General features: G+C 40.9%; 3 protein-coding genes and 1 long non-coding RNA gene across 4 annotated transcripts; 2 read left to right on the plus strand and 2 right to left on the minus strand.

Moving 5' to 3' along the window:
- The first annotated feature begins 1,216 nt into the window (after positions 1-1,216).
- On the plus strand, positions 1,217-4,451 carry LOC4330924 (probable polygalacturonase). Its single transcript, XM_015767843.3, has 5 exons — positions 1,217-1,873; positions 2,355-2,475; positions 2,949-3,197; positions 3,338-3,491; positions 3,682-4,451. Exons 1-5 carry the CDS (start codon positions 1,415-1,417, stop codon positions 4,205-4,207), a joined length of 1,509 nt encoding a protein of 502 aa, XP_015623329.1. The 5' UTR covers positions 1,217-1,414; the 3' UTR covers positions 4,208-4,451.
- A 226-nt stretch (positions 4,452-4,677) lies between these two features.
- Positions 4,678-6,129, plus strand: LOC136355401 (uncharacterized). Its single transcript, XR_010739644.1, has 3 exons — positions 4,678-4,869; positions 5,243-5,302; positions 5,474-6,129. It is a non-coding gene; the product is annotated as an uncharacterized lncRNA (long non-coding RNA).
- A 6,995-nt stretch (positions 6,130-13,124) lies between these two features.
- On the minus strand, positions 13,125-14,658 carry LOC107278604 (ethylene-responsive transcription factor ERF018). The gene has a single exon (XM_015769449.3). The coding sequence runs from the start codon at positions 14,060-14,062 to the stop codon at positions 13,427-13,429; it is 636 nt and encodes a 211-aa protein (XP_015624935.1). The 5' UTR covers positions 14,063-14,658; the 3' UTR covers positions 13,125-13,426.
- A 5,857-nt stretch (positions 14,659-20,515) lies between these two features.
- Positions 20,516-23,027, minus strand: LOC4330925 (20 kDa chaperonin, chloroplastic). Its single transcript, XM_015768702.3, has 5 exons — positions 22,705-23,027; positions 21,874-22,053; positions 21,186-21,341; positions 20,969-21,046; positions 20,516-20,878 (listed from the first exon to the last, which is right to left on the minus strand). The coding sequence occupies exons 1-5, from the start codon at positions 22,882-22,884 to the stop codon at positions 20,705-20,707; spliced, it is 768 nt and encodes a 255-aa protein (XP_015624188.1). The 5' UTR covers positions 22,885-23,027; the 3' UTR covers positions 20,516-20,704.
- Positions 23,028-23,419: the final 392 nt, after the last annotated feature.

Raw genomic sequence — 23,419 nt, forward strand, 5'->3', positions numbered from 1 at the left:
AGATCAGATCAGATCTTCAGAACATATATATGATCCAAAGCACAGGCATCTGATCTTTGCAATACTGGAACACAGCTGCAACTGATGGATGAGCTATATCCCACCTTTATTCGCCTAACGAGAGACACGTCTCACCAAACGCTAGCTAACTCCGATCCGGCGAGAGATCAGAGCAACGAGTAGTGACTGCTACGCCAAAACCGATCGATCGGCGTCCAGGAAGAATTGGTGACGCTGCTCATCACCAGCTACCGCACCTAACCATCGCCTCATGATATGTACTACTGGAGAAGAGTATGGGTATAGATAGTGTGTGTTAGTCCTAGCTAACAGCCAGCGGCCAATCTAGCTGATTATTACTCCCTCTTTGTAAATATAAGTATACGAAGCGTGTGAAATTTATTCATAAATATAAATGATTTTTTTGTAAAACCAATTCATCTGGATTCAAATCCTAGACTTGACACAGTTGCTCACATTGATCGCTAATAATCTTTAAGTGAAAAGTGTACTTCGTCAATCTTAAAATATATCGGTCTATAATATAAATATTTCATAAACGACTTGTTTTATTAATCATTTCTCTCTCTTTTTTTATCTTACCACCCTCCTACTATTGACCATATTTTCTTTAACGAGGAATACCAAAGTATTTTATTCTAAATCTTAATATTTGCTAAACAACTCGCACATACTTGTATTCGTGGACGGAAGTAGTAGCTAGCATAAGGGGAGAAAAAGAAGAATATATATGTCTTTTGCATCAGCTTTGTGGAAAAGTGGAGTATAACAAGAACAGGATGACTGGGTTGCCCATTGACAAGGCAAAGAGAAAGAAAAGGCCCGACTAAAGTTCCTGCCTTTCGATTTTCTCTTCCACACTACAATATTTTTATGGAGAAAAAGGAGGCCGGCTGAACATCTTGGTTAATTTATATTTGGAAAAAAAACATAACCTAAAATGGCTCACTATTATCGCATGATTTCATAAGGAAATTGCAGAAAAACTCCCTCTGTAAAATTCTAAATTATGTGGATTCTGGACTCCTGTGGGTAAGTAGTTAAACATCCTCCGAGGAGATAAAATACGCACCGTCCGATCTAAATCCTACGGCACGAAGCAGCCCACGTGACGTGATGGCAGTGTGGTAATTCTCATCATCTTCTTCCCCTCAACCGCACCGCAAAAAGCCCACATCTTTCTCGCTTCCACTTCACTCGAAAGGCTCCCTCCACTTATAAACCCCACCACCAACTCCTCCAATGGCGGAAATCCCCGACCCTGCGCCCCTTGCCTCCGCCCCAATCCGCGGAATCCGAGCTCGCCGCGTCCTGCCCTACCGATCGATCTGAGCCTCGCCGCGCGCCGTGCCCTAGATCGGGAGATCTCGCCTCCGGCATCGGGGACAGCGCAATGGTGGAGACGTCCGGCGGCGGCGGGAGGCTCCACCCCCACGGCCAGCGGCGGAGCGTGGCCGCGTTCCTCGCGGCCAACAAGACGCTGCTCGCCGCCGCGTGGGTCATCGGGTTCACGCTGGTGTTCCTGTGGCAGAGCGCCAAGGTATCGGTCGGCGGCGGCGGCGGGGGCGGCGGGTTCCTCAGGCTGCGGTCGGCGCCGCCGCCGCCGCCGTCGCGCCCGGCGCCGCTGCTGCGCCCCAAGGCGTACGAACTGACGGATTTTGGCGGCGTCGGGGACGGGCGGGCGGTGAACACCGAGGCGTTCGAGCGCGCCGTCAAGGCCATCGCGGCGCTCGCGGAGCGTGGCGGAGGGCAGCTCAATGTGCCTCCCGGCCGATGGCTCACCGCGCCGTTCAACCTGACCAGCCACATGACGCTATTTCTTGCCGAGGGCTCAGAAATCCTTGGCATTCCGGTGAGATACCTCATACCTTCCCCGCAAAAAAAAAAAAAAAAAGGAAAAAGAAAGATACCTCGTACCTCACGCCGTAGAATAGAACTGGAGTGATGCTGTTAATTTTGCAATGCATTCATAGTCTTTTCGTGAAGTTCAAAAATTAGTTCTTTTGAGTGGTTTTGATCGGGTAAGCATATAGCTGAATAAAAGTGAGTTTGCTTATTGGCTTCATGGCTAAAGAAATCAATGGTATGAATGGATAATTTGTTTCTGTCTTATGTGTTGCTGAGACTGAAGTCTCAAGTGATATCAATGTTATTGAAATTTGGAAAAGGGTGGAAATTGGATGATCTAGTTTTCACCTATCTGCTAATTCTGTCCTGGTTGTATAATTTATCTAATTAAGGTCTTTGAAAACATGCTGTGATATCTCAGATGCATGCGCAGAGCTGCATATATTGATTGACAGGTGTACCGATTCCTTATGTTTCCATGGCAGGACGAGAGGTATTGGCCGCTCATGCCTGCATTGCCGTCTTATGGGTATGGCAGGGAGAGGAAAGGACCTCGCTTTGGAAGTCTCATTCATGGACAAAATTTGAAAGATGTAGTCATTACAGGTTTGAAGTGTTTTCTGAATAAACTACACCACCTAATGATGTAGTCGTAGAATTGTGAATTAAGCAACATCAGTGACAGAAGTGCATGGTGTGAATTTTAAGCAATTTAATGATGGAAACTTCTCCTACTTGGCAGTATGTTATGGTGACATAAAACAACTGTTTAACCCATTTTTATCCCCTGGTCTGAATGAACTTTCTTTCAGTATGCATAATCGCACTACCTGCTCATGTAAAAAATAAATAAAAAGTTAAAACACTCTTATTCTCTTGTTGTTGTGTTCCTTACTGATACTTTGCTAAGTATAATATGCAAGTCCACTGTAATGGAAACACTTGTACTATAGAGATTCCAGTATGCATTTGGTTCTCATCCTTGCACTAATAGAGCATTTGGTGTTTCTGTATCACTTCTTCACTGGATGATAGTTATTTAACTTTCACATGCTCCCTATTTTTTCTCTGTTGAATAGGACACAACGGTAGCATAAATGGACAGGGTGAAGTTTGGTGGATGAAGCATCGCAGAAGGATACTGAATAATACAAGACCTCCTCTTTTGCAGCTGATGTGGTCCAAGGACATTATTGTTGCAAATATAACATTGAAGAATTCACCTTTCTGGCACTTCCACCCATATGATTGCACGAATATAACTGTTTCTAATGTTACTATCTTAGCTCCTATTTCTAGTGCTCCAAACACAGATGGCATAGATCCAGGTAATCATACGAACCTTTCTTCAGTAATTTCCAATCATCCTGCATAATTTCAGCTTCTTGTTATACCATCTAGGTTTGTTTCTGTTATCAATGACAGTCATTTTTTTTATTTGGTGATGCTGACATATAGCTGTATGCAGATTCTTGTCAGGATGTGCTTATTGAGAATTGCTACATTTCAGTTGGTGATGATGCCATAGCGGTAAAGAGTGGGTGGGATCAATATGGGATTGCATATGGGCGCCCATCTCGTAACATTGTGATACGCAATGTAATGGCTCGTTCATTGGTCAGGTAACAGTTGAGTCATTTTTGGCTGCATTGCTTCATCTAAAATATTTCTTTGCATATCTTTTTCAAATCCTGCTCAAGATAAAATGGTATGAGAAAGAAACTATTAAATTAGGATTAACTTTTAAGTTCTTTTGAATTGAATATAGAGTATTACAGGTAAGGTTTACAACAGTTGTCTTGGTGTGTGCAGTGCTGGAATTTCAATTGGCAGTGAGATGTCTGGTGGGATTGCAAATGTTACAGTGGAGGATGTCCGCATTTGGGAGTCACGGCGAGGTTTGAGAATAAAGACTGCCATAGGAAGAGGGGGCTACATCCGCGATATCTCCTATCGCAACATAACCTTCGACAATGTCCGTGCTGGTATTGTGATAAAGGTTGACTACAATGAGCACGCTGATGATGGGTATGACCGGGATGCCTTTCCAGACATCACAAACATATCATTCAAGGAAATACATGGGCGAGGTGTCCGGGTGCCAGTCCGTGCTCATGGCAGCAGTGACATTCCCATCAAGGACATCAGCTTTCAGGACATGTCTATCGGCATCAGCTACAAGAAGAAACATATTTTCCAGTGTTCCTTCATTGAGGGGCGTGTCATCGGGTCAGTGTTTCCAAAACCATGCGAGAATTTGGATCTCTACAATGAGCAAGGGCAGCTTGTTAAGCGTGCAGCAATGGTAAACAGCACGGAAGTTGATTATGACATATGATGATATAGGTGGCTAAGGCTAACAGCAGAACATGGGTGGCATTCCCATCCTCATTTTTGTTCTTTTAGTCTTTCTGTGTTTTTTGAGATTAGAACTGTATATACATAGGAGATTCACCTCTTCATAGGTTTGAATGCAGTGGCTAATTGTATCTCTCATTTCATTTGTCCACCAGCATTTTGTTCTTGCTGCCAAACATGTAATACAACCTTGCAATCTTAGAAATACACTTGGCCATTCACCATCCCTGCCCAACTGAAAGTAAAAGATGTTAATTATTGTTTTATCGGTGCTTGATGATGTCAATTGTCAGAGTGGTATGAATTTTGGCAAAAGTTTTTGTACCTTTGCTCTCTTTTTCTTTTTTCACTTTCACCTCCCTCAGACCTGGACTCTTGGTGGAGCTAGACGGCTGGAAAGTAAAGTGTGTTTAAGTTACATTTTTATTTTATTTTTATTTACTACCATACTTTATAAATTTATCTTTCAAGTTTCCTTTTTACAGTGGAAGCTGCATGGTTACATGACAAGGAGTTCAGGAGTGAAAGCTGTGAACAAGAGATCAATCATGAAGCAAGGTTGGACAGAGCTTGAGGAAGTGGTGAACTTTCTTTTCTGAGGACAGGGAACCAAATCTTTCCTGCTCTCAGCCTGAGCCAAGTGTAAGTCACCCATACCATCATTCTATCTACTTATGGCCACTCTTGTTCCCAATTCGTTCTGTTCTTAACAAGTACTACACATCTTTATCAATTTGTGAAAGAGGAGCACCATGGATAGATATTACTAGATGTTTTTGTGGTTCTGAGAGATTGATAGGTATTGTGTAGCAAGTAACTGTCAGAGTCAGGGATTCAGATAGCTGGGGATATGCCAATCTTTGTAGTACAAACAGATAAGGTCCTTCATGGCTATCGCTGTTATTAGATCCCACACATCAACAACCACATAAATTTACAAACATGTGCTCTTATTCTTATTCTCTTATCACTGTTGCCGTGCTGATCATTGTACTGCCACTGCTGGTTTCTGCAGCCTGTAGACTTGTCAACGGAATCAACTAGAAGTTCAGAACCAATGCTTGAAAACTAAAAAGTGAGTTCATTGCTATATATTGTTTAACAAACAACACTTAGTCCATTAGTTACAATAATAATGGTTTACGTACTTGCAATGTCAACATAAAGGTTTCTTAAATCTTAGAGAGATGTCACCACTGTTCTGTAAACATCACTTTCACTTACCCTATTTGCGCTGTTTTTGCAGCTTCTGGGAAAAAAAATTTCCATGGTTCAAAACCATTTGGATCAAACACTGCACCATGATCAAGCAGTTGTGAATCACGTTCACCTGTGAGGTCAGACCACACGTAATTTCTTTTGCTTTCCCGTATCAAACTCATTGGAAAGACCTGTAACAGGACTATTCACTTTAAGAAACGAGTTGTCTGATCTCTGAATGTGTCAGCTGACTTTTCTGAGCTTCCGAAGGAACAATGAAGCAAATTGATTTCTTCCACAAGACAAAAGGTGATCATGCTCCCAGGTGGATCTTCATATTAATCGGTTGTACCATGATTTATAAGCAGGACCATCACATTGTTAGCAATTAACACAAGCTTGATCGATCAGCGAAGCCAAGAGGTAGAAGAGAAGCTTCTGTGAGGTAGGTTTGTACGCATTGTGCTGCTTGTGCATTGCATGTGTGCTCGTGGTCCATAGAAAAAGGTACAATTTTATAGTCTATCCAAACGCGTGCCGTGCAAATCCCTTTCTTTTTTTTTCCTGTTTTTCTTAATGAGATCCTTCGGTTCTTTGTCTCAAGACTGTCAGGTGTGTTAGCTAAGTGTCACTCTCAGGAAATTTATGGCACTTGTCTAATAATTAACTATATATAAAGCTAAGGAGGCTCAAGATAGTAAACCCAAGACTATACATTTCTTGTGTGCCATAATTATTCATGAAAAATTTCGCCTTTCCGTTCGTTACACGCACACGTTTTATTGCCATGCCAGGACGCCAAACTTGGAGCGAGCTCTCCATAAAACATATGGATTTCTACGGTTTTCACAGAATTTAGTTCAGTTTTCATAAATTCCTTATAAAATGCCTTAAACATATCCCTTCTACCATGTTTCCTTGTGTTTGCAAAAAATGTTCCATATGCTCGCAGTGCATCATATCCTGCAAAGAGAGAGAATGGCACATTATTTTTGGCTGTGTTTAGTTCCTTTCAACCTTACAACTTTTCTGTCACATCAAATATTTGTACACATGTATGGAGTATTAAATGTAGAAAAAAAAATCAATTGCACAGTTTGCATGTAAATTACGAGACGAATCTTTTAAGCCTAATTACGCCATGATTTGACAATGTGGTGCTACAGTAAACATTTGTTAAGGACGGATTAATTAGGCTAAATAGATTCATCTCGCTGTTTACATGCGGAATCTGTAATTTATTTTGTTATTAGTCTACGTTTAATACTTTAAATGCGTGTCCGTGTAGGTTAATTTTTTTTGCGAAAACAACTTAACACGGCCTTTTCCCATTCAAGGCAAGTAACTTTGCAAGTGGACGTTCGTGAGATCTCATGATCAGACGGTGACGGTGACAAGTTGACAACTCTTACATGAGGATTGACCCGTCAAAAGTCAGAAGAATTCTCCAAGCTGTACCTCCAAATTCACAAGGGACGAGGACTACTCTTAATAACAGTACGTGACTCCGTGTTACAGTTATGTGACCAACCAGGTAGTGACCATGCATTTATATTGCATGATAAACAGCTCCCCAGAACCTTGATAGCACTTCCTTTCATACTTTCTAGTAGCTAAGAAAAAAAATACTCTTAAAAAGCTAGTCAACATAGATTATCATGTAAGATTGAATTTGATTTATAACTCGAGAAAAATAAACAAACTGAAAAAGTGAGAGCATTTGACATTGGATTTCTTTGTTCATCCATGGACCGAATTTGACCTTACATATGTAGTGTTTGTTGTGAGCTAATATGTGATACAATAATCTTTTGTTTAAATTTTGGTAGTCACTAGCATATTGCATATGCGTTGCAACAGATCATTAACCCGCTATTACCATATTTTTTTTATATATCACGTATTAATTTATACATATATTTGTTATTCCATCTGTTTTATAATGTAAGACTTTCTACCATTGCACACATACATATAGATGTGAATGAATTTAAACACATGCATATGTCTAGATTCATTAACATCTAAATGAATGTAGCCAATGCTAGAAAATCTTACATCGTGAAACAGAGAAAGTACTGATATATGGACCATCTAGCCTTACATCATTTTTTTTCTTAAAAAAAGAGTTGGATGGTAGAGGTGATTGACATGTGTTCCCTTTAGGACTACAATCCTTTTATCTTTTAACAAAGGGTTAATTGGATCCATGCCACTGCAAATATGGCAAATCAAAAAAATGCCACACATATTCACGTTATCGGCTAGATACCACTGCAAATTTTTAAAATGAGAACCATGCCACTCCTGTCACTATTTTCATCCTCCTCTCTCACGACGTCATCCTCCTCTCTCTCTCTCACGTCTGCACGGGGAGAAGGCGATTAGCAAGAACGAGGCTGCCGCTGGCGAGGACAGTCGCAAGCGCAGGGAGAGGGCGCAGCTGCAGCCGCCGCCGACGAGCACGGTCGCGGAGGGGCATGGCCGCTGCCGAGGACGGTCACGGAGACGGGCGCGGGCGTAGCCGCCGCCGGCGAGGACGCTCGCGGGGAGGTCGGGAAGGGGGCATAGCTACTGCCGAGGATGGCCGTGAAGGCGGGCGCGGGCGTAGCTGCTACCGCCGAGGACGGTCGTGAGCGAGGCCGCCGCCGCCACCGAGGACGCTCGCGGGGAGGTCGCGGAGGGTGCGCAGCTGCTGCCGAGGATGGTCGTGTGGAGAGAGGAGATGGGCGTCGGCAGCACCAGTGACAAAGCTTGGGGCCAACGGCGGCGGAGCTCGAGGGTCGACGCCTCCTCCATCGGTAGCAACGACGAGCGGCCCTCCTCGCCAGATCTGGGCAGAGGCGGTGCGGCTCGTCGATGACCACGACGAGGACAACAATGGCGGCGGCGACTCCCGAGCTCTCCCGCGCAGATAAGGTCGACGACGGCGAGGGCGGTGGGTCCACCGCGGAGATGGTCAACGACGACGGCTGCAACGGTGGTGGAGAGAGAGGAAGTCGGCGAGGAGGTCACGGAGGGGCGCGGGGAGCGGACGCTGGCACGACCGTCGCCGGTGCCGTGCTGCCATCCGCCACCGTGCTGCCGTGCTGCCATCCGCGCCTGCCTTCGTACTGCCGTGCTGGTGCTGCCGTTGAGACGAGGACGACGAGAAGATGAAGACGGAGACGGCGGAAAATGTGACAGATTGGACGGAAATCATGATGGAGTGGCATGGTTCTTATTTTAAAAATTTGCAGTGGCATCCAGCCGATAACGCGAATATGTGTGGCATTTTTTTGATTTGCCACATTTGCAGTGGCATGGATCCAATTAACCCTTTAACAAAAGTAGGGAGTTGATAGTGGACCGTGGGGTGGTACTGCCACCACTACTATTTCAAAAGTAGTATAGATTTAGGGTGTGTTCCCCGGCACGTAAAACGGATTTTTTTTAAGTATTCGATTAATTAAGTATTAACTATTTTTTTTTAAAAAAATAGATTAATATGATTTTTTAAATCAACTTTTGTATAGAATTTTTTTACAAAAAAACACACCTTTTGACAATTTGAAAAGCGTGCGTGCGGAAAACGAGATATGTGAGTTAGAAAAACTGAGATAATAACTCAGCCTTAGATCCTATGCATAAAATAAAATAAGATATCTCTTGTTTTCATGTTAATTGGGTTTTTTCACATCTCTTTTGGTTTCTGACAAAAAATAGGGAATTGGGTAGGGCTTATAAGCCACGACTATAATTTAAACTTGAAACTTAATTTTGGGTTTTTTTTATTTTATTGTTTTCTATTTTTAGGCTTCGCTTTTGGGCCATAAAGAATAGAAGTATAAATGTTTTAATTACTCTAAAAGTAAACTTGCTGACATGGTAATTTGCCCATTTGCTGACACTTATTATACACGTGTTGTGCTCAGATGGTAATTTGCACACGCCATTCACATGGTCGAGAAATGGCAGTATCAAGTGCAGAGGAAAGTGTCATTGTTACTTTGTTAGTTCGTTGACAGTCAGAAAGACAAACATCCTATTCCTATCTCCTTTCTTTGAAAAAACATTCCCGTGCATGCATGCATGTTTGATCTTCTAATTAAGGCCATGTTTAGTTTCCAGAATGTTTTTTTCAAAAACATCACATCGAATCTTCAAACACATGCATGAAGCATTAAATATAGATAAAAACAAAAACTAATTGCATAGTTAGGGGGAAAATTGCGAGACGAATCTTTTGAGCCTAATTAGTCCTTGATTAGCCATAAGTGCTATAGTAACCCACATGTACTAATGATGGATTAATTAGGCTCAAAACATTCGTCTCGCGGTTTCCATGCGATTTATGAAATTAGTTTTTTTATTCGTGTCCAAAAACCCCTTTCGATATCCGGTCAAACGTCTAATATGACACCTAAAAATTTTCATTTCACGAACTAAACGGGCCTAACTGAACTCTGCACAAGTACTACCAAAAGTTGCTGTGATTATTGCGTTGCGGCAGCAAGTGCATGCACGGATTTGAAATCTTAATTTGGACGCTTGAAGAGAAGTATTAGCGCTATTTGGTTAGCAACTAATTTTGTCACACGTCGCTTTAGGTAAACCACACTTCTTTCAGAAGATAGTGTTGGTTTATATCATAACTCTATTTTATCTAAATTTTAATCACCTGGCCCACATGTCATACACAATATTTCTTGTCTATTTTTTTTCTAAGCTTAGTTTATTATTTGAGTGAAATACATGGCCGGTCCCTAAATTTGTGTTGTGGTGTCAGTTAGATCCGTGAACTTGAAACTTGTACATTTAGATCCGTGAACTTGGTTTAATGTACCAACTCGGTCCAAACGTCCTTTGAGTGCGTTTGACCGCCAACGTAGCATGCCACGTAGGCAACACTTTTGCTCTTAGCCCCCTCCACATCACAATTCACAACACGTCGCATATATCTCCTTGTAGCTATATAGTGACACCAGAATCCAAAAAAAAAAATCCTCAAATCTCCATATTATTCTTCTCCTTGCATGTGTAGAAAATGCGGTCCTGATTAGCAATTGCCATTGCTCTGCGCTCCAAAATGACCTTATCATTGCATAACGGGCTCTTGATCAACAACACCTTCTTCCGGCGACTTCAAGAAGAGGACAAGCTTGGAGAATCAGGATACCTAGCGTGCAAGCCGCATTGCGCTGCCTCCCATTGCTAATCCGACCGCACTGTGCCACCACTAACCCTGCTGCACTGCGCTGCCTCCTGCCACTAATCTCATTGTCGAGGTCATCATAGCTGTTACCTCTCGGCCTCCTTCCGTTAATATAACCGTTGAAACCCTAACCGATTTAGGGATATTTTGGGAGATTTGGGTTGAAATGCATTGGTCAGGGCAAGTTATGTTCGAAGGTATATGTGGAGGGGCCTGAGCACAAAAGTGTTGCCTACGTGGACGATCAAACGTAGTCAAACGACGATTGGACCGGGGATGGTACATTAAACCAAGTTTACCGATCTAAACGTGCAATTTTCAAGTTCACGGAGCTAAGTAACACCACCCCATAAATTTAAGGACCGGCCTATGTATTTCACTCTTATTATTTTGTTTGCCAAAAGATGTGATAAGACAAAACTTAGTCATCTTAATACAAAATGTGAGGCAACGGTAGTTACCATAGTCGCCTTAGTTTACCTAATGCTATGTTTTTTCATCATGTGTAATAGCGTGTGTTTGTTTTACGTTTTGACAGTGATGAAGCTGATGAAGAAGCTACCCTGGGCTCCTTTGCATTGAGGATTGTAATATGAATTTTGGAGGATTTAATTTTTCAAAAGAAAAATTCCTACATAATCATTTCATTCATAGGAAAGAATAGAAATTCTTTTACAAAACTAAATTCTTACGACTTAGTTTTATAGGAAAATAAGTGAGAGGTCCAACCTCATAGAAACTATCATTTGCTTTATTTGTTTCCGGTGATGTACCAAAGGGATACTATTTGACGTACATGTATTTTACATTTCTCTAAAATTAGATATTTCTCTAAAATTAGATAAACATGTGACGCTGATTTTTTTCACACGTTTAATCATTCGTCTTATTCATAAAATATATGTAATAATAATTTATTGTTGTGAGTTGTTAAATCACTCAAAGTATTTTAGGCATGATTTATATCCTATACATTATACATTTTTTAAATAAAACAAATGTATATTTAAAAGTCAATGGAATTATTTATTAAAAAATAGAGGGAGTTTTTTCTGTTCAGTTTTATTGTATCCCGTGTTTTAAAGGGCCCTACATACGGTTTTATCAACGTGTCTCGTGCTGTGGCCACTGCCGTGAAGAAGTAGAAGTGGGTGAACGTTTAAATTTGCAAGTCACCATCATGTCATAAAAGATGCTACATCTCATTTTTCCGAGTTAATTTAATTAAATACTCCTTAATTCCATTTGTGCTCATATCTCACTGTCTGGCATAGATCCTTAATTCCTTGTGTCACTGATATATGGACCGCAGCATCTTTCTATAGCTTTTTCCGATTGTCACGCATTGAGACAAAAGATTACTGTGTCTTTTTCACCTCTTGATCAATGGATTGAAGAGTTGAACTATTGCGACTAGTAGGAACAAAAAAGATCGGAAACACACGGAAACTAGCTATTTGTATTCGTTTTCATTTTTTAATTGGAATTAGGATAAAAACATCGATATAAAAATAAAATCGAATATTATCGAATAAAGATATGGAGCGACTACGAAACAAAACGAATATAGCAATGATTACTTATCGGAATATAAAAAACCCCTCTAATTGGGTTTTCTGAATCAATGAAAAAGATATTGCTTGTTATTTTTTTAAAATAATAAGTCAACATTTCTAAATTCTATATGGTCAATTACCTACACGGTTCCATAAACATTTGTGAAAATTAATTTTTATAGTTGATTCTTAACCCACATGTAAAAATGATTTTTCACTTCCTTGAGAGATCCTTAATTTATGTATATATACTTTTTTAAAAAAAATTGATCCCTACGTACGGATATCCGGATAAAACTGCGGATAGTTCCCAACATTTTCCGATATCCATCGGATGCTAGTCCTACCATATTCATTTCCGTTTTAAAAAAAAACTATCCGTATCCGTTTCCGTATTCGGCACTATCCGTAAATTATCCATTGGGACTATCCGTCACCGACTAGTGATTGCAATTTTTCGCTACCCTCCAGCATGCAAATATCTCACCCGAAATTCTCTTTTTTCTTCAAAATTTATTAAATTTCTAAATAATTTTGTGTAAAATGTTCCGAAACTACAGAAATTTTGGGGTCAATTTCGGTGACCTCGAAATTTCTGGAATTTCGGTGAAAAACAAAAGTGTAAACCCCGATTGCGACACCGAACTGATATACTGTGTTGTATATATCACATCGCCCAGTTGGATCATTGTATATTCCAGTTCTACCTTGCAAAATGTCACATGCTTGAAAATGACGTCTTTAAAATTTGCCTATGTGACAAGTTGCTGCTAGAAGAACATGAAGGCTTTTTATCAAAGCTTTAGCTCATGAAATAGACATGTTAATAAGCCTGAGCTCATTTTGCAGTGTGTGATGTGCGTGCAGATCAGATCACATACATCAAATTAAGTAATTAAGCACAACCTCAACTACCCCCCCTAAAACATTTTTTTCCCTAAAAGGGGAGTTAAAATACAATGAACATTTCTGCATATATAACCTTACTGACAAAACTTGCCTCACTACTTTTCATATTGGTGAGTACTATTTACCCATAATGCTTTGAATAAGATACCATTTAGCATGCAAGACATATGCACACGACCATCGCAAAATATCGTTAATTCTTTGAAAAAACGTTTCGAACGTGTAGAAACTAAATTAATGGCCGTCTATTCTAGTTAATGAATTTGTGTGTGTGTGGGGCAGCTAAGCTACCATCAATGCCAGCTGATCCCATGCATAATGCATTAATCGATGCATGTAATTAGTATCGGAAGTAGGAGTCTCGCGTGTCAAAGCTCCAAAGCGAAGCGCTGCTCTCATCTACGACGTCGACCATGTCGTCGTCGCACGACGGCAACGGCGGCGACGGCGGCGGCGGCTGCAAGAAGTCGTAGGCATGGCCGCCGCCCCAGCCGGGCGGCGAGTACAGCGGCGGCGGGTGCGCCATGACCGGGCGCCAGTCGATGCTGCCGTCGGCGCGCACGGCGGGCGCCACCACCTCGCTGCCGGTGGCGAACCCCGGCGGCGGCGACAGCGAGGGCGGCGACATGAGCGCCGCGGCCGCCTGCTGCGGCGTGACGTGGGCGCGGTTGGCGTGGGAGAGCGCGGCGGCCTGCACCTGCCGCGGGTCGCTGCTGCGGGCGTCGCACGACGGCGGCGAGTCCGGGAAGTTGAGGTCGGCGCCGGCGGCGCCGTGGCCGCGGAGCGTGACGAAGGCGGCGTCGAACGCCCGCGCCGCCTTCTCCGGCGAGTCGTAGGAGCCCAGCCAGATGCGGTCGCGGCTATTGGGCAGCCGGATCTCCGACACCCACTTCCCCCACTTCCGCCGCCGCACACCCTTGTACTTCTTCTCCATCTCCGGCGGTGACGCCACCACCGGCGACGACGATGACATCATGCAGTGACGTTGCACGTACGTGTACGTGCTGTGTTGATGGTGGCTTTGGGTTTGCTTGCTGCTGGATCATCCTGGCGGGGTCGCCTCGGCTACTTATACCGTCGCCATGCGTCGTCGGGTGCGACGCGTTGACTCGCCATGGCGCGTCGGACGGCGACGTGCAAGGTGTCAGCCAGCAACCAAAGCTTAGCGAGGCGATGCTACTACGACTAGGTTGAGGTTGATTTCGATCCTAACTTGGATTCTACTAGATATATCGGCCGGTGGGCCTTTTGTCTTTATTCGATATACTCTTTTTTAAAGACAAAAATTATGTTATGATAGCATAATTATTAGTTACTACCTCCGTTTCAGATTAGAAGGCTTTCTAATATTGCTCACATTCATATAGATGTTAATGAATCTAGACATACATATATATCTAGATTCATTAGCATATATATGAATGTGAGCAATGTTAAAAAGTCTTATAATATGAAACGGAGAAAGTATGTTGTTATCATCAACTGTTGAGGCACTCTGTTTTAGTATAATGAGATTATTTTCTGAATAGTGGATGGAACATGTACCGGGCAAATTAAGGAGAAGGGATTACCTATAAATTTTTCTGACCAATGGATATAACCCATTTTAAATACAATAAAAAATAAACATGTCAAAAATCGTAAATCTACAGAAAAACCCATTGTAAAATCTAATTTTGATACACCGTAATTGCGTGTAAGTGCTGCGTAACTGATTGTACTATAAGTTGATATATAAGAATATAATTCTTGATGCAAGATTTTGTGAATGAAAAAGTGAAAGATACGAACCTAAATATATCGCAAGTGAAATAGCAAATCCTGAAGAGAAAATGTGTATTAATGCAAAATGAACTGCACAAAATGTGTCTCTTACTCTCTTGATACAAAGGCACAAGTGCATTGTTAAAGAAGAACATGTCTCTACAACTGCAAATCACCTCCGTGTTGAAAATATCACTGGATTAATGAACATCCATGCTACCAAATTACTACTACCAGATATGCTTCACGTACTACTACTCCAGCACAAAATGATTTCCGTCAAACAATTCATCGCCATTCATCCATGAATCTTGACCGCTGTCCTTTGTTCTTAAGTTGCGCGAGCAAAATTAAAGCATTGCTCATGATCGTGGCTGCAGTTTATTTTATTTTTTAACCTGTCTCATTTAAATATAAAAAATAAACACTACAATATGTATTTTGAAAACAACCTTTTTAGCCGCACCACCTATGCTAGTCAAATATTTTTCATTGTTGTCACGCCAAAGTCTTTCTTTTAGGTAAGATTGTGTTGTCACTAACGAGGATGACATGAACAAGAGGTTTTAGATTTAATAGTAAGTTTTGATTGGTTTATTTTTTAAATTATATGAAAGTGGAGTTAAAAGAAATAAGAGAATTGGGGTGCACCGGATATCCATGGCCCCTCCGATACCAGTTTTTCTTTGATAACGTGTGGTGTGGCAACAACCCTGAGTTCCGACAGGTCGGAATGAAACCTAAAGAACAAAAGTGGATTCCCTACTAGCACCTTTCTGGCACTGCACCGCATGATGATTGGGCTAAGTAAACTGGATCCGTCAGCAGTAAGAATGGGTCAAATAGGTAAAGTGGAATAGTTAGCTCATGTGACTAATATGATCCTTAATGCAATCTACTCGATTGACTGGTTGAATTTCTTTTCATCAAGATAAAAATAAAATTAACTCGTCTGATAAAACCAATAAATTATATGCATACATCTAACCAATTAGTATTAAGATGACTAATTTAATTTACTACATATAGATTACAAATATGTCCATCTCATTTAAAAAACAAAAAATAAAACATACTTTAGATTTTTTTTTTATGTCTGCCTTAGAATTTTGAATGGACAAAGTACACGATATAAACATCTTGGTGACACAGATTCCAATACAATTGGGTGTGAGGGGAATCCAAGCAATTAAAATTTCAAAAATTAATCAATAAGATAACTAAAAGATAATATTTTTTTGCTTAACCTTAATACTTATTAAATAATCTAGAAAAAATATATTTAGAAATAGAGGGAGTAACATGGATCAAGTCTAATGTAAAATTATTTAGAAATAAAGGAAGTCTAATGTAAAATTAAGGCACATTCATATTTATTTATTTATGATATTCTATTACTCCATAGTATATTGGGAATTAACGGACATGTATATTTTTTATTACCTCAAGATACTCCCTAGAAAGTGACAATTTTTTTTCCTTTCAGAGTTAATTATACGTGGTTAATTTGAGCCACGATACTTTATTATTCCTTTGAAGTTATTAGTGTCATGTTCATGCATTATGAGTTACCACGAGACCATAAAAAAAGCATGTAACCTAGCGGTCGTAATAACCTGAGTAGCATCCAAAAGTCCTAAGTTTAAATCTATATATGAGCGAATTTTATATTGGATTGTTTGTGGGACTAAGTTCTCAACTTAAATGGCTGCATATATCCGATTAGATGTAAAGGCCGGGTAAACAATATTTTTCTCTAAAAAATAATAAAAAAGTTACTGCAAGATTGAAATTATACTAGTTGATTTTTGTCTGGAAACACAAATCTTTAGGTGCGGTGGTCTTTTTACTAACAACCTTTTACGTGGGGAACTAAGGTTGAGTTCTTATCCCAGTTTTCCCAACTCACATCTCTTGTTTTTCGCGCACACACTTTTCAAATTACTAAACATTGTGTTTTTTTGTAAAAAAAAATTATACGAAAGTTATTTTAAAAAAAATCATATTCATCCATTTTTTTTAAAAAAATTAGTTAATACATAATTAATCGTGCAATAATATGTTTTTTTTGTTGTGCATGTCGGGGAGGAGTTCCCAACCCATCCTCCTGAAGACAGCCTAAGATGATGGGGAGAAGGCGGAGGACGACTCGGCTTATAAAGTATTCACAGTAAATTTAGTCGTATAATTTTACAGTTACCAGGCTACGCACGCATCCATTTTTTCTTTTTTGTCAAAATCAATACTGTTTGACTACACCGCATGCATCGCTCTCTCCTTTATTCGATACTACAGTGATCTGTCACTATGCAGTAGTACCAGTTTTGGATCATAATCATACAGGGAGATCCGAGATTTGGCCGCCGTAAAATAAAGTTGGATATAGATGGACTTTGAACTTTGAATTCAAGAGCTATATAGCTGCTGCCTGGAATCACACATACTAGAGTACTCCTGGAGGAGTACTGTATCATGAATGAATTGGAGGCTGGAGCTAGCTAGCACAGCAGAGACGACACAGAACGGTCAGAGAGTCAAAGCATGGAAGCGGTTTGACCTCGCGGCTCGCGCGCGGTCGGTCGGTCGGGCTCCCAGCCTCCCAAGCGGCGGGGCGAGGCGAGGCGAGGAGCTGTAGTGAGAAAGGAGTACGTGGAGACGGCTCGCCATGGCGACCATGGAACGGATCGTGCGATTCCGGCTTGACGAACGGCTTTGGCCTTGGCCGGCTCGCTCGCTTGCTGCTGCTACCTGCCAAGGAGATCGTGTCGCTCCGGCCGCGAGACCCTGCCAGCGCGTGCCATCGGTTGCGGCCACGTAGTACGAGCGCGCGGGTGTCTCCGCATAGTTGCGAGTCAAGAGCAACAACAATAGCATACTATAACCTATAACCAGCTATAAATATATTTCAAAAAGATAATAAGATAGGAGAGAGAAAAATAGCGGGCTACAGATTTATTGCAGCTGCTGCAAGACGAACTCCATGATTCCAAAATATATGTGTATATGATAGGTATGATCATGTATTAATTGGGTAGTACTCCCTCTGTCCCAAAATATAACAATTTGGGACATGATGGAACACATCACATCCTAGTCGTCGATATGTCCCATCCAATACTAGGTTGTTATATTTTAAGACGGATATAGTATATGTTTATAGGTAACTATTATATGAATTGACTATAGATAATTGGAGTAGTTGGCTATACTATTAAATTTGCTCTAAGGCTATGTTATGTGAGACTCACCTCCTGATACGGGAGCAATAGATTAGCATACAATTATTAAGTATTAGCTAAAAACATTAAAAAATAAGTTAATACGATTTTTTCAAAGCAACTTTCCTATAATTTTCTTTTTTGCTAAAAAAAACACACTGCGTGGAAAAAGAGGAGAATGAGTTGGAACAAGCACAAACAAACTGAAGGGGTTGTTCACTAAAGAATACTGTTTTCAACACAACTCTACCATATTTTGGTAATTTTGGAATCTTCAATTCTCGTAAACTTCTACCGAAATTTGAAAAGGCCTCACGTCAAAGACCGCAAACCTTTCTTTACCACAATAAAATTTGGTAATACAAAATTTGATATTACTAAAAAATGTTAAGGTTTGAACAAGCTCGAAATGTTGAGTCGTTGTACTTCAGAACAAAATGTTGAATGGTTGTTATTCAAATGAAAAATAAAATGTTGAATGATTGACTTGTCACTTGTCAGGGCCCTGACCGAGATACGTGCGGCAAGCAACTGATGGTTTATGTGGTGCTACAAGCATATGCTAGAGCTAAGCGCGGTAGCGCCGCGGCGCTGGTGTTTTTGTGGTTCTTTGTCGAATAGTTGTCGCGGCACGTATCTCGGTCGGTCGAGACGTGTAGAGCTCGCGGTCGGAGTTCGTGAGGCGGACAAAAAAAAAAGGAGGGTGCATGAGGATACATGGGATTGTGGGTGAGACAATGAGGGGACAAGAATAGAGGTGGAATATGAAAGGTGCTCTGGGAATTTTAGCGAAGATTCACAATGTAATGGTGATGGCTTAGATAGGATATGTACAAATTTGTCGATATTTTTCAGTTGTGTTGTAGTAGGGCATGAACAAAGGTAAAGTCTAAGATGGATGGTCTTTTAGTTAACGCATATCACTTAGAGACTATTCTACTACAATAGTTAAGACAACAAGAACTCTTGATCATTAGTGCACCAAAAATTTTTTTTATACCCTTCTTTCCTTTTCTCCACCTCCATGTAACAAAATTTCCTTTAATAAACGTTAAGAGTCGACTCTGACCCGTTGTTATGCGTAGCAACTATGTTTCCCTTTCCTCCATTCTCTCTCTTCCACATCATCAATTTTACTTGCATGGGAACGAAGAGAATCCGTTATTACACACCGTTGTACATGCCCTTACAATTTCATTCTCAAGTCTCAACTTAGCTTCTAAAATCTGCATTAATCCATTCTACACGTTAGATTTTTGTTCTTTGTTCACATCGTACCCCACTTACACGTTCATCGTTTCTACGTGTAAAAGGTTTAACTCATCAAGACTTATAAGCTAACCCTTACCCAGCTAAACTTTCTAATATTATACTTAAAACACATTGCTAACACTTATGGGCTACTTAGGCCACCACCAAATAGTGACACGTGAATCAGCTATTTGAGCTGAGCTATTTGTGACACGTGAAACCAGGTGAATAATTAGCACATAATTAACTAACTATTATATATTTCCTCCGTTTTTTAATAGATGACGTCGTTGATTTTTTCTCACATGTTTGACCATTCGTCTTATTCAAAAATTTTATGTAAATGTATAAGATATAAATTACACTTAAAGTACTATGAGTGATAAAACAACTCATAACAAAATAAATTATAATTACGTAAATTTTTTGAATAAGACGAATGGTCAAACATGTAAGAAAAAGTCAACGGCGTCATCTATTAAAAACGGAGGTAGTACTTGAAGATAGATTAATTTGATTTTTTTAAAAAAAAACTTCAATATGAAAAGTTTTTGTAAAGTACACATCATTTAGGAGTATAGGAAACGTGCTAATGAAAATCGAGGAACTAATGAAAATCGAGGAAGTAACCCAACAAAATATCCATGTCGAATGGGACCTTAAGCACGCATACCAAGCGCTAGTATCACGGGCCTATTTGGTAGTAACTTAGGAGATGAAGGGGAGTTTAGAGGGAGTTGATGGCAGGATAGTCATAAGAGTTTGGTTTTTGTTCTTAATCTAGTTCCGAGACAAAGTTTAGTTCGACTTTTTAAGTGATGATGGATGGCTCTTCCCACCCCCACCCCGGTATTAAAAGCGAGGGAGTTAGAGGACAAACTCTCCACCCCAATCCCACCTAAAACTCCCACATCCACAGTCCAAAGTCCAAACCCTGTACTCTCATTCCCTCAATCTCAGAAGAGAGGAAATTCCCTACCAATTCGCACCTCCTACCTGGTACTTAAAAAGTAGTGAGTTCAACGATAACCCCCCGGTTCCCCTATGCCCAATAAGCTCCCAACCAAACCCCACCATTGATTGGTGCCGTAAGGGTTCAAATTCTAGCGTCTACGATTAATAAATGGATATGTGCATCCTGATTGGTGCAAAGGTTAGGAGTTATTCTCCCATTTTTCTATAAATCATTACAAAGCTGAAAACAACCAAAAAAAGTTGGCATTCATTATAATTTATCAGTATGATATACCACCACCCCAATTTTGGTGTAACAAAAGGGGATTCGAGTGGCTTTAATGTTATCTCCAGGAGCAATATTTTCCAAAAAAGATGGTTGCTGAAAGGGCATAGTACGATGGATGGCTCAGCTGAGCGCACCTGGTAATTCAGGAGAGGACAGCCATTAGATCTGACACCCGCAACACTATGTAGCTCGTGCCATCAGAGCCCTTGAACTCGCTGCCAGCATATTTGGAATATAGAACAGTGCTGCCTGCAGAGACCGACAATGGAATCCTCTTGCCTTCCTCATCCAGAGGACCAGGGCCAACAGCCACGACCTGTCACCAATCAACCAACACATCATTACCTCCTTAACTTTGATCAAAACCACAAAATATCCAGCAGAACTAACAAATTGAGTGACTGACCGTTCCAATAGACGGCTTCTCCTTTGTTGTTTCAGTAAGCAATAGGCCACCAGGAGTTTTATCTTCAGCTTCAGCGACCTATAGTATGAGAAAAGGGTAGGAAAACAGGAAGAAATTATTACAATCAAAAGGAGGGCGGCCTCAGCTTTAGTTGGCCATGCCTACTTAATCAACAACATTACACTGCTATCCAGACAAATGTATAAGAAATGTCCACCTTGATAAGAACACGATCGCTAAGAGGCTTCATGTCCTTTGCATCATCAGTCTCCAGAATACCAATGATGTCATCCTCTTTAAGAATCAGATGGTTGGAATCATTCAACTCCACCTCTGTTCCAGCATATTTTGAATATACGACTTGGGATCCAACCTATGCAAGTCACATATGTGCATTTTAGTATATATTCTTTTGTTTGCCAACAGTAATAGCTTGTTTACACTCAAAATGATCACACTTCGAGAAATTTAAAAAAACAATCAAGTAAGATTCACCTCAATAAAATATGAAACATCTTAAGTCAAAACAGGCAACATAAATCCTTTAACAACTTTATCATACCCGACTTTTCAGCATGCTCATTATTGGATTATTAGCCACGGGTCCAATGCTAAATCCGCCAGTTTTACTCTTTTTGTTTCAGGTCTGATTTCTGTATTCATGTACCTGGAGGCTGGAACAGGCGAGCCTCGCACCTTATTATTATTCTATAATAGTTCTTTGGACAGGTTGGTTGGAACCTACCAACCAAATGATACATGGAAACAAATGCTCCAGACAACTGGAAGAAACAATGCTTTATGATCCATGAATGACTAGTCGAATAGCTGTACCAGTAAGGCTCATTGATTCTGTTAGAAAGCATCATACATATTTTTTCACTATATTGCAAAGAAAAATATACCTGAATGCTAACTTCCACTTTGTTATCCCCAACAGTTCGTCCCTCCCCAATGGCAACTACCTCACCCCCTTGGGGTTTAGACTGAGCAGCCGAAGGAAGCAAAATCCCACCAGTTGTCTTCTGCTCAGCAGACTTAATCTTTACAAGCACTCTATCAGCCAAGGGCTTGAGCGTTGTATACTGCAAGTGAATAACAGAACATAACTTCATCACTGAAAAGCATAACAAATATATTTTCTGGAAAATAAACTAAAATATTAAGCATAGAATTGCTTTCAACCCCCCCCCCCCCTTTCGATATCTTCACTGAATCCATAGTGTACTTGTAAGTCATTATTTTATTGCTCATAATAATTAAAATATAAAGTATAGAGTAGCTATAATTCACTTCATTACTCTTTTATTACAAGGATACATAATTCATTTTTTTTCCAAAACTGATTTGCACTTCATCATTCATCAGTCTGACAGTAAGTTCGGTAGTCAACGTGGGAAAGCAGCGATAGACACATCACAGCTCACTGCATCACAATCTTAAAACTTCCTAATCAGCAATCACCATGAGCTAACCACCACAGCAATACAGGTGTGTACAGGGCACACCGTACACCAGACGGGCTCGGATATCCATCTATCACCATTCATCATTAAATTCAACAGAAATAAATCAGTTAACCCAGCGGAATCATCGTCGATTTCATCGCTATCGTAATAGCATTGCCCGCAATACCCAATCCAGCGATTCACCAACTAACCCTCTAAGTGAAAAACTCTGAACCGAGAATAGCATTACCAGTGTGCCCACCATGGTACATTGCACTGAAAACGCACCTTCGGGGCGACGCTGGCGGCGGCGGCCCTGACGACGAGGCCGCGTGACGGCCGCGGCGCCTGGCGGAGCACCCGGACGGCCGCCGGCGGCGGGAGGCGGAGCGCGTCGCGGGAGGCCATCCCCTTCGTAGCGAAGGCCACCGCGCCAACTCCAGCGGCGGAGAACTGCACGGGCGCCATCTCCGGTGGATTGCTCGCCGCGAAATCCGAGCGGCAGCAGGAGATAAACCCTAGAGCAGCGGAAGCGCAGCGCGGAGAGAGCAGCAGCAGCAGCAGCAGCCGACGCGAAGCGGAGGGGGAGGAGACGCTTTATCCCAAACGGCGAACGCGCACGAAGGTGACAAAATATTTTTGTGGGCTTGTTTGGGCCCAAACCAATGGGGGCTACTATATAAAAATTCTTCTCAAAATTTATCAAATATAAATATAATATATATAATTATAATGTGATTACATTATTATAATTTACATGTAACTACAATATAATATATATGTAATTTTAATAATTTCTTTACAATATGCTATTTTCGTGAAACAAAGATCGTGAGACTGAATCTTCTCACCTGTGTGCGTGCTATGATTCTTTTCTTCCCAACTTACATAAATTTTAAAGTTAACCTAATGGTTTTAAAATATATGAAGGTAATACATTGTAGTTACATGTAAGTTAGGATGGAATTGCACATTTGACAAATTTTTGTCGAAGCAAAATTGA

The sequence above is a fragment of the Oryza sativa genome, chromosome 2, assembly GCF_034140825.1.
Source record: "Oryza sativa Japonica Group chromosome 2, ASM3414082v1".
NCBI classification, from domain to species: Eukaryota; Viridiplantae; Streptophyta; class Magnoliopsida; order Poales; family Poaceae; genus Oryza; species Oryza sativa.

Bases quoted from the DNA above. Each gene is read 5' to 3' on its own strand.
- LOC4330924 (XM_015767843.3), top strand. From the start codon at position 1,415: ATGGTGGAGACGTCCGGCGGCGGCGGGAGGCTCCACCCCCACGGCCAG. The intron at 1,874-2,354 runs GTGAGATACCTC...TTTCCATGGCAG, and splicing joins CAGAAATCCTTGGCATTCCG to GACGAGAGGTATTGGCCGCT. The intron at 3,492-3,681 runs GTAACAGTTGAG...TGGTGTGTGCAG, and splicing joins ATGGCTCGTTCATTGGTCAG to TGCTGGAATTTCAATTGGCA.
- LOC107278604 (XM_015769449.3), bottom strand. From the start codon at position 14,062: ATGATGTCATCGTCGTCGCCGGTGGTGGCGTCACCGCCGGAGATGGAG.
- LOC4330925 (XM_015768702.3), bottom strand. From the start codon at position 22,884: ATGGCGCCCGTGCAGTTCTCCGCCGCTGGAGTTGGCGCGGTGGCCTTC. The intron at 21,047-21,185 runs GTGGACATTTCT...CTCATACTATAG, and splicing joins GCGATCGTGTTCTTATCAAG to GTCGCTGAAGCTGAAGATAA. The intron at 20,879-20,968 runs GTCAGTCACTCA...GATTGGTGACAG, and splicing joins AGAAGCCGTCTATTGGAACG to GTCGTGGCTGTTGGCCCTGG.